At 41.6% G+C, this 10,448-nt stretch overlaps 1 protein-coding gene across 1 annotated transcript; it reads right to left on the reverse strand.

Moving 5' to 3' along the window:
• Nucleotides 1-3,446: 3,446 nt before the first annotated feature.
• LOC136444941 (uncharacterized) lies at nt 3,447-8,479 on the reverse strand. The gene is made up of 5 exons (XM_066442726.1): nt 8,332-8,479; nt 8,155-8,204; nt 5,977-6,090; nt 5,247-5,471; nt 3,447-3,763 (listed from the first exon to the last, which is right to left on the reverse strand). Exons 1-5 carry the CDS (start codon nt 8,352-8,354, stop codon nt 3,573-3,575), a joined length of 603 nt encoding a protein of 200 aa, XP_066298823.1. The 5' UTR covers nt 8,355-8,479; the 3' UTR covers nt 3,447-3,572.
• Between the last annotated feature and the right edge of the window lie 1,969 nt (nt 8,480-10,448).

Raw genomic sequence — 10,448 nt, forward strand, 5'->3', positions numbered from 1 at the left:
GTTCTAACTTATTATGTGAAGAGTCTCTAGGGTAAAGAAGAATTACCATGAAAATCATCAAGTGAAAATGTTCACCCTAAATAGTCTCATCTCTACCAGTTCAGTCAGAGTTCTTGCTGCTCTCTTACAACTGTACATTTGTTCTCAGTCTGTACACTTGCCTTAGCCTCTAACAGGCTCCACGGGTTGCTGGAAAAGAGAAAAATAGTAGATATTGGCCAAATAGACAGATAACATGCCAGAGGAGTTGGTCCACTAAAGAAGTTAAAGTTTGCGACCTCTAGTTGGCCAGTTTCTACTATTTTTTCCAGCAACCTGTGGAGCCTGGTAGAGGCTACACTCGCCTGTGCTACTGTATTCATGTACATGGGTCGAAGGTACAGGCATATGACTGCTCTGAACGACACGGGGAGGGTAGATACTTAATTAAGGAACAAGGTCTGGTTCCTGCTTCTTTTATCACTTCTCAAAGAAGACCATATGTTGGCTTCTTAATTTTCCATCATGCCATTAAGTAATATTCTTTACCCGTTATGCTTCTAGGAAATTTCAGTTTTGGCTCTTGTTGCTTCTCCCAAAGTTCTTTTTCTGGTGTCTTTGTTGTTGTATTTGTTTCGCTTAAAATACTGTTATGTTTCACTAATACATTGATAATGTGAGATGAACTAATAATCATGGATAAAATTGAGAAAAATTTGTTCACTAATGTGGGTGTCCCGTAGTAGGCTGAAAGCCCTTTCGTGCTCAAGTCAGTGGTGTCTTTAAGTTTATAACGTAGTTTGAGCAGATAAGGTCTGCCCAACAAAAACACACCACTGTAGCTTCCAATTGATCATGTTGTATGGGTATCTTTCACAGCAGGTTTTGAGAAAATATGATAATTTCAGCATCAATTTGTCAACATGACAGGTTGAAAAAGTCATGACACTTAACACTCCTATACAGGCTTTTCATTGGCTTCACGATAATTATAACTTTAATCCCCAGGCGACGAATGTGGGTGGATATATGGATCAAGCAATGGTATCTTCATGTGTTTTACATTCTCTCCAAGCAGAGGTTGTTGGAGAAGTTTTTTAATATCATATTCCCCGTTTTCTGTTGGCCGTCTCCACCAAGTTGTTTTACAGACATACACTGTACCGGTAATCCATCATGACATTAAATTAAAAGCCTGTATATATAGTCCTGTTGGGGTAAATGTGAAATGTTCGGCGTGGGGTATTTTTCCATGGTGGTATGGAGCAGTCAAGTTCAATGTGGGGATCAAATGTATAAAAATAGGGGAAAAGATTTAAAGTCAGTATTAGAGAAAATAAAGTATTGTACAAAATACATCCTTATCACATTTTTTTTTGTTTCTATGCATTCAGTCCAGAGGAGAACATAGTTGCATTGTATTCTATGTGTTAAAACCCTTCTGTTATACACACATGTAAGTTCATTGATCTAGCCTCCTTCGTAGACATCTTGCATTTATTTTTTGGGGAAGTGCTGATTCGTAATTTTCTCATTCATCGCAAATCAACTCTCCTCAAAAATAAACGCCGGCGCCCCTAGAAGTCTGCAAAGGAGGCTACATTAATCTGTGTTGATTTGTGAAAGAGATATAATTATGAAAAAGTTAGTTTCAGAGCTAGGAGACAGTGCTACCTTCTTTAGACCTAGTTTTACTGCTACTGTAAATGCAAAAATATTCACGGTGGTTTTAATTTATGTTCGCGGTTTTCGTGGTAAGCTCTTCACTGCGAACTTAAGTTAAAACCACCGTAAAATTTTTTTGCCCTCCTACCCTTGTCTACTATTGTCTCAAACACAAACTTAAAACCACTGCGGACACACCATTTTCTTCCTGTTGCGAAATTAAACTACGCGAACTTGAATGCATTTACAGTAATGGGATGAGAATCCCAATTGGATACCTTGGGAATATCCTTGGCTTTTTGACATTTCGTGTCCAGGTGGTGAAGTCAGTTTTAATTGGGCCTGTCTGGAGTAAGTCTGTTCCCCAACCCTGTACAGAAGTGGCTCTGTCATGTTTTATATTGGATGCTCATAGAAAATGAGCCCAACCTTTTAGGGATGTCAAAACCATCAGAATGCATTTACTACTTTGAATCTTGAAAATCTGTCAAGTAACACAATTGTATCTCTATGGTCCTAGTCTACTTACTTGGGCCTGTAGTGTGAAAAGAATCTAGCATTGAACATTTGGGAAAAATTAAGATACAGTATATACATGTACAACCTTCTATAAGTCCTGGGAAGTTCCTCAAAGTTGAAAACATCATTCAGGACAACAAGTTCAGATTGTGAGGCTTTATTCTTTTTTTAACTCAAAACACTCAGAATAAACAAAAGGTAGTAAAACTCTGCAATATATATACATAAACAAATAATCATAACAAGATATGCCAACAGCTAAATGAAACCATAGGTTTACACTTGCCCCTGAAAGCATATCGAAGCCTACATTTGTATCATCTTTGCAATGTTTTCTCCTGAACTTCCAGCCAGCTAGAAAGTAAAACATTTAAAAAATCAAGAAATTTAACACATAAAACTTGGCAGAATCAACTGCTCAAAATAAATACTTGTGAACTTCTGCTGTCCACATCTTTTCTTAGGCATATGCTGCAAGAAGGTCTAGCTGGACTTAAACTTGTGTTCACCTTGCTCTAGTCTCCAAGCAGATGTTTGGGGAAAAGATTTTAACAATTTCTCAGACAGGCTCCTCTGGCAGCTACTCACCCAGAAGCTAGCCTGTACCAGGCTCAATGGATTGCTGGAGAAATAGTAGAAATTGGCCAAATAGAGTAACGGTTCACCTATTGGCCGACCGACTACCCTAGCATACTATCCACTCTATTTGACCAATATCTACTATTTTTCCAGCGATCCTCGGAGCCTGGCATAGGCTATGAGAAGCCAGGCAGTTAGGAATTGTTAAAATTTTCCACCAAACATCTGCTTGGAGCCAAACCTTGCACCTGCTCTCACTTATGTCTGAAAATGTCTGTCCGAATTTCTAAGACAGGACTTGACTTCTGGAATATTTCCATATACAGCTGCCTGCTTCAAAGCTTCCTTGTTATCACCTTAACGTCATTTCCCCATCATTCCAACAATTTGAAGTCTTTTGATACCACCAGCTGTACAGTTTTCTGCTAAACTTCAGACAGATTTTAGTCCCTTTTGGTCACATTATTTCTCATACAGGAACTTTCAGCTGCTCTCAATCATATGTTACCACTTTTGCAATGTCATCATTCAATATTCTGCTTGATTTCAGACATAGTTCTAGCCTGGAGTCCAGGCTTGTTTAGCCTGGGTGCCAGCCTTTTTAGCTTACATACGCTACCCAAGCTCCGCTCCCCAAGCTCCACAGAGCCGAGCTTGGGTAGCGTATGTAAGCTAAAAAGGCTGGCACCCAGGCTAAAGCTTGTTAGCTTTGGCCCACTCCCAATGCAGCTAGCGGACATTGGGAGTGGGCCCAAGCTATCAAGGCTGGACTCCAGGCTAACTGAGTTTTGCCCATTTGTCATTTCACAAACAGGAACTTTGCACTCCTCTCAATCATATTTTACCACTGTTGCCATGGCAATGGTTGCTAGGAGACTAACTAGAAGCGTCACCTCCAACTCATGGTGCAGACCTCGCGCAGAGGAGCTGCTGTTGCGTGATTGGTCGAACAAGTCCATGACTGACAGGGTGTTCAGGTTATCCTGGCTGTTCACCACATTCACAACGTCTCGCTCAGATTCTGGATTGGAACAGAGAAAGAAATGAACACCAGGTGTAACTAAAAGAGTTGGAAAGACATTTGAACAAGTTGACTTCAAGCCTTAACGTTGGGTAACATAAATTCGCGGGGTACTTAAATTCGCCATTTTTAGAAAAGGTGTATTTTAGGGATATGTGCTAGATGCAAAATCAGTTATAACGCCAGCAATGCAAACCGGATAGACTAACGTATTCAAAACACTGGCTGAAAAGCTTCGATAACCATGCATTAGAAGTTGGCGACGTCAAAAACTCTCCGTCCCTTTTTGACAGAGTCTGGGGGCTTCGTGGGAGAACCACACTGCACGGTTGTTCGCTGGTTTATAAATGTCACATCTCCTGCCTGCTAAACACAGTTATTTACAAGACAACTTATTACAATCTCTTTTGCTAACCTGCAACTGGAGACTAAGTGTGATCAATCGTCAAAACTCCTCTTTGTTGCTACAACCTACGGCACGTGTATTTTCCCGCCGCCATACTATTACCCAGAATCCTGTCGTCAAGCAGACGACAAAGGTTTGTGAAGAACACTTTTTTGTCTAAATGTTGCGTGTGATAGTGGACTAAAGACGATATTTTCCTCAAAGTTTGCTCATATAACACAACAAGGAACACATGGACATAGTAGTATAACCATTGCTACGGCATCCAGCTAACTTCCCATGAATAATGTACACATTGCCATGACGGTGGGGATCGACTTTGAGTGACGTTCTACGGACTCAACAAACGGGAATGTTACTGAAGGCCTGATGTGTACAGTACGGCTGTTTTTTCGTGTATTTTTTTACTTGGACACTTCTATATCCATAGCACTCTCCTCAAGCCAAGGATGGAACGAATAGCTGCTGTATAAAATGTAATTAGCGGTAAGATATTCCAGACAAATCTTCTCTCTCGAAATAATGTTCACACCTGTCCGACAACACCGTCATTGTGCGTGCGGCGGACGGTAGTTTCAAGTTGAAATATTATGGTGTCAGCACGACTAGAGACAAAATCTACCATATATATGATTAGTGCAAAGACAGTACATGATACTGACAGAATGATGGAAAAAAAGGATGGTTTATTGTTCTGCTAGATTGATTTCAGTCAGCCATTATCGGAAAAATGGCGAATTTATGTTACCCAACGTTAAATTTCAACATTGTGCTAGTGTTCTATTTATTTCAGCAGCATGTGATTGACTCACAACAACTATCTGTTGCCACATTGGACATACAGTAAAACCTAGTCCAAAAAGACCACTCCGTAGGTATAGATAAAATCTGGTCTTTGTGGACAGGTTGTCACCATAGACAGGATTTCTTAGTACTTGTGTCAATAGGAAAGATCATCTAAGAACAAACAAAAAGTGCTCACATTGGCCATGTTGTCACTTGTGTAGAGGTGGTCACTACTACAGGTTTAACTGTAACAGTGACATGTTACAAGCAGACAAATGAAACAGAGCTCACCGCAGTCAGGCCTCATGTGCTCGATGCACAGGAAGGTTCCGTTGCCACAGCGACACAGGCTGCAGCCCTGGAACATCCAATCGTTGTGCGGCACGTCTCCGCAGGGCAGGGTCACGGCGCGCTGCTCGCAGTACCGCCCCGTGAAGTTACCCGGACACATGCAGAAGCTTCCCAGGATGCACGTGCCACCGTTCTCACAACAGTCGTCGCTGTGATTGGCCGTCTCTGGGAACATTAAGTAAAAAGAAGATTTTAAACATGCATCATTTAGAGGTATTTTATAAGCTGGTACAAGTGGCATCTGTTGGCATAACGGTTATGGTGTTTGGCCCCGAATCAGAGGTCCTGGGTTCAAATCCCCTGACATGCTCCCGAAGTTGTGCCGTTAGGTACCCACAAAAGGCTCCACCTTCCAATACCATGCCCTAGACACAGTGGATAACAAAGGCTACAGCACTACCTACACGTGTAAGGGTCATTTAAAGCCAAACTGAATTTAGAGGCAAACACTAGCAGTCACAGATCGAGGCCATGTACATACCAACAAAATCTAATCTAAAAACTGTTTCTTGATTTTTTTTCTTCTTCATGTCAAGGTCCGTACTTGTTGGCATGTACATGGTCTTGATTGGTGACTGCTAGTTTTTTCTACCCTAAGCTAACTTGCTTAAGGTACTATAATCCATAATACTGTTCCAAACATTTGTATGTAAAAGACAACACTACTTACTCATGATGTGCTCCTGCAGTGTCACCTGTCTTCGTGCCCTGATCAGGCGACTCGGCTGGTCGAGGACCCCCCTGGGGTGTGACCGTCTCCTTGCGTTCTCCTGGACTGACTCATCTTGTTGGAAGAAACAGGATATGTTAAAACAGTAAAATGTAGGCTTTGCTTCTGTTAAGAAAGCTTACTCTCCAAGCAGAGCAGTGGGTCCGGCAGGTATTTGACATGTTTTTAGGCGTTTTTGTCGGGCTTTCTACTTTGTCATTTTTTTATATCTAGCCAACGACAAAGTAGAAAGCCTGACAGAAATGCCTAAAAACACGTCAAAAACCTGCCTGACCCATTCCTCTGCTTGGAGAGTATTGCTTCTATACAATAAACATGTAATATCTAGTAAGTTACATAATTCCACCAGGGTACAAGATTCCATCACCCATAAAAGATACGTCCAAACAGATCTCTTCCCCTACGTCCCCCAGTATAATGCACTCCTGTATATCTAAAATGTGCTTACGTGTATATGGGGCGTGATGTACTAAAGATTTTCAAGTTTTTCAAGTTTTTCAAAGTGGCAGACTTATGCAACCCGGTGGATTAGTGTATAACTAACTGGAGGTTACATTATAAATACATACAAACTTCATAACTTCAGCTTTTCTTTGCACACACACAAAATATTAAAGGATGACAGGAAAAAAGCAGACAATGAAGTTAGTCTGTAAATCAATCAACAAATTACTTTAATCTGGCTGAAATGAGTCAAGAAATTTCCTTCTCCCTTGAGTACCTTTAAATACTCTTGAGCAAAGAGTATTCAACGACACTCAAGGGAGAAGGAAATTATTGTGGAAGGCAAAAAACGCAAGGTTCCCTGCTTGTCCTGTCCATTAGCCCCCTTGTCTGTTAATAGCTGTAATAACTTTTATTGTGTAATTCTGTATGTAAATTGTAAGTTGACTACTTGTTTGTTGCATGATACTTGTAGCTATAGGGTGAATCGAATGAAGTACTAGTATCCCCCAATATCTGCTTGGAGATACAGGAAGTATGTATACTAGTACTAATAGCCAGCTTCAAGTCAGAGTGCCTGGATAGGACACGCACATTATGTAGTTAGCGAGTTTGTCTTTTCCCCTGACAGTGTGTACTTTGCTGCTTGATCGGCTTAAACCTTTTTCTCAAGTCCTTCAGGTCAAGATTAGAGCCAGCAGCGAAAGAATTGTGTTTACAATGTTTTCTGCTTTGAGTTGCGTTATAAATATCATAGTTTTCTATCAGAACTGTATGACCAGTAAACAACATCTTGGAGTAAAACAACATCATAAACTTCGTCAGTTTTATATGATATAAATATAAAACGTGTTACGCACTCGTTGATAAGTCTTTACGTTTTCAAAGTTGATGTTAAAGATCAACAATGTGCAATCGCACACCGACCGCGCAACTTTTGTTTCGCTAATTAATTTGACATTCTCTTTACTTTGTTGCGTCTTTTCCCGCGTATTTGTGAAGCAAATGGCGCATAATCGGTTTCCTTTCAGACCCAGATCCCTTTGTCATTCCGCGCAATAAACGCTGATCCACCCGACTAGCGTCAGGGAGGCGCCTGGCACGGATACTCTCCAAGCAGAGGAGGGGTTCCGGCTGGTTTTTGACGTGTTTTTAGGCGTTTTCGTCGGGATTTCTACTTTGTCATGTTTTTTAGTCTCTATGTCGTTAATAGAGAGACAAAAAATATGGCAAAGTGGAAAGCCCGACGAAAACGCCTAAAAACACGTCAAAAACCAGCCGGAACCCCTCCTCTGATTGGAGAGTAGGCACGGATAGGAACACGCGCAGACACAACAAATTAGCCAATACACACTTCGCAACCACTTCAAGTAATCCTGAGTAATTCCTAAGTCGCCTCAAGAAAAACCTTGAATCCTTTCTGCAAGCAAGACTGAAGAGAATCTACCAAACACGTGAACAATAATAAATATTTAAAGTCCCAGCGAGAGGTCTCTTCAAATTGAGGATTATTTTGCATTTGTTTACTCGCTGATTTCCATCTAAATTCCCGCACATCCCGGGGATGTAAACAGCTGGACGGAAGGTGGAAAAGAGCAAGGCATGACGACAGGAAAAGGCCACGAAAGTTGACGTATAGACCTATAATGAAGCAAACTAAGGAATATTTCTTACCTTCAATCCTCTGACTCGAACGCGAAGCCACGGCGAGCGCGAGGAACAAACTAGTAAAAAGCAGAACAGAAAATGATTATCAAAACAACGACCCTAGAAAACTTGATAATTTTTTGCAGTTTCAGAGATATGTAATTGACGAAAACTGCCACCAAGAGTTAGAGCGAGAACACATACCTTAGAAGCAGCAACGTCTTCATAGCTTCGTCTCGACATTCACATCTTAAAGGAGCCGCAAACAGTTCCTAAGGAGCGTTTAGTGCGGAGAGTCGGACAGTCGGACGGTCAGAACGATTCTCCGCTCGGCGAAAACCTGTCTCACAGGGGAGCGACCACGTGACGTGATTACCAGGGATATGCTGATTGGTCGAAAGAAATAGACGTCATACTGATCATGACGTCAGAGACACGTCCATTCTTTTTCGACTTCGGTGTAGGCTCCAGTTTCTGTGTTTGGCCCAGAACCCAGAGGTCCTGCGTTGAATTCCGGGGTCCCGTGATTTGTCCCGTTGACGTTGTGCCCTTGGGAAAGGCACTTTACACGACTTTCCTCACTTCACTCAGGTGAACATGAGTGCATAGCTTAGGTTGGGGACGTGCCTCGGGTAGGACGTAAAACGGAGGTCCCGTGTTTGAGAAGAGCCACACCTCGAGCACTCAAAAAAGAATAGGGGTCCTTCCCGGTGCCGAGTGGATCAAACCAAGGAGTTTAAAGATCTTTAAAATACATGTATTTTAACCTCCTTGATCAAACCTTAGTGAAGCATGATGCTTTTTCAAGTAGCTAGTGGTAGTGCAGTGCGGCTTCGCCACGGCTCGCATTTTTTGGCCAAGCACACCGGGTCACCCCTACTCTTCTCGATAAGTGTGTTGGGTTCTTTTACGTGCAGAGGTTTGACGCCCTAAAGCTCCCTCATACACGGGGCCGCCGTCTTTACGTCCCCATCCGATAGGACGATGCACATCATTTTTTTTAATCAAACCTTACAATTAGAAAACGAGTAATAAAGCTATCTGATATACGTTATATAGCCATTAAACGTATTAGGTAATATGAAATGCACCTCTGAAGGCAGCTGTGTTGTCGCTTTTATTTTTGGGTCGATGAAATAGAACTTTACAATATATGTCGAAAAATGTACTCTGGATTACAATTTTCGACAAAGACTGAGAGCAAGCTTTGCAGAAAATACTATTTTTCATTATTTCAGGCAAAAACAATATATTTTATTGCCTACATTTATGCACGCAAATGTCGAAGAAAAACAATTTTCTCAAAGAAATGTCCAAAGATTCGTTCATTACTGGCGACGATAATTGGCCTTTGAGAAAACTTGTATCCCCAATATTTGCGTGCATGTTCTTTTTAACCATGAAAACAGACTTAACTAGTATTGCATTGAAGCTTGTTGAAGCAATGCGAGATTATTCAAAGTAATTTGTCTCGACTGTATAAAGGCCCATGCATGTTGTTATTCGATATAGGTCGATGTAGTAAACATTTCATTTGGTGTCGGGATACGCTCAAAACAACCTGCACACTACCTGCTCTTGGACCTGTTACTGACAAGGCAGCGCCACCATGTTGGGAGGGAACCCACCGCCCGAGACTACCAACAGAAGAGCCGCAAGAGGTAAAATACATTGGCATTATACAGTAGTTCCAATTAGATATTAATTAGAATACTGTAAATGCAGAAATGTTCGTGGTGATTTTATGTTCGCGGTTTTCGCAGCGACCGTTTCACCGCGAACTCAAAACCACCGCCACCATTTTTGTCCAATACTGTAGTAGTATCTGACTATAGCGCTGCGACGAACTACCGCGAACTCCCCATTTTCGCCTTAGTGCGAAATAAAAACCACGCGAACTTAAATGCATTTACGGTAACCAACTATAGCTAAACCCATACAATCCTGCATTTTCACCATTACTAAACCCCCCTCTCACTGGACCCGCGACAAATTGGCGACCTCGCTGCACCCGAGCGAATTTCATCGATAACAATCTTTTTACGCTTTGTGTGACTTGTTGTCTTTTTTAGTCATACTGGTACGTTTTGCATGATATTCCCATTATAAAGTCACGGCTAACTCAAATTCAATTTAGAACGCAGCGAGGTCGCCGACGCTATACGTAAAGCCACTGTCACACTTGTGCGTATAGCCTTTGCGTGTGAGTTGCGTATGGACAAAATTCAACACGCAGCCGTACGCACAACAGTTGTGTAATGTTTCGATTATCTTGACGAATGCTTGACTCACATTTCGTTATTCATTTGTTAAATGTGCCT

Source organism: Branchiostoma lanceolatum, chromosome 11, assembly GCF_035083965.1.
Source record: "Branchiostoma lanceolatum isolate klBraLanc5 chromosome 11, klBraLanc5.hap2, whole genome shotgun sequence".
Lineage (NCBI taxonomy): Eukaryota > Metazoa > Chordata > Leptocardii > Amphioxiformes > Branchiostomatidae > Branchiostoma > Branchiostoma lanceolatum.

Coding starts and splice junctions, on each gene's coding strand:
- LOC136444941 (XM_066442726.1), bottom strand. CDS start 8,354: ATGAAGACGTTGCTGCTTCTAAG. Junction 6,091..8,154: donor TTCGAGTCAGAGGATTGAAG/GTAAGAAATATT, acceptor TCTTCCAACAAG/ATGAGTCAGTCCAGGAGAAC. Junction 5,472..5,976: donor ACTGCAGGAGCACATCATGA/GTAAGTAGTGTT, acceptor TAATGTTCCCAG/AGACGGCCAATCACAGCGAC.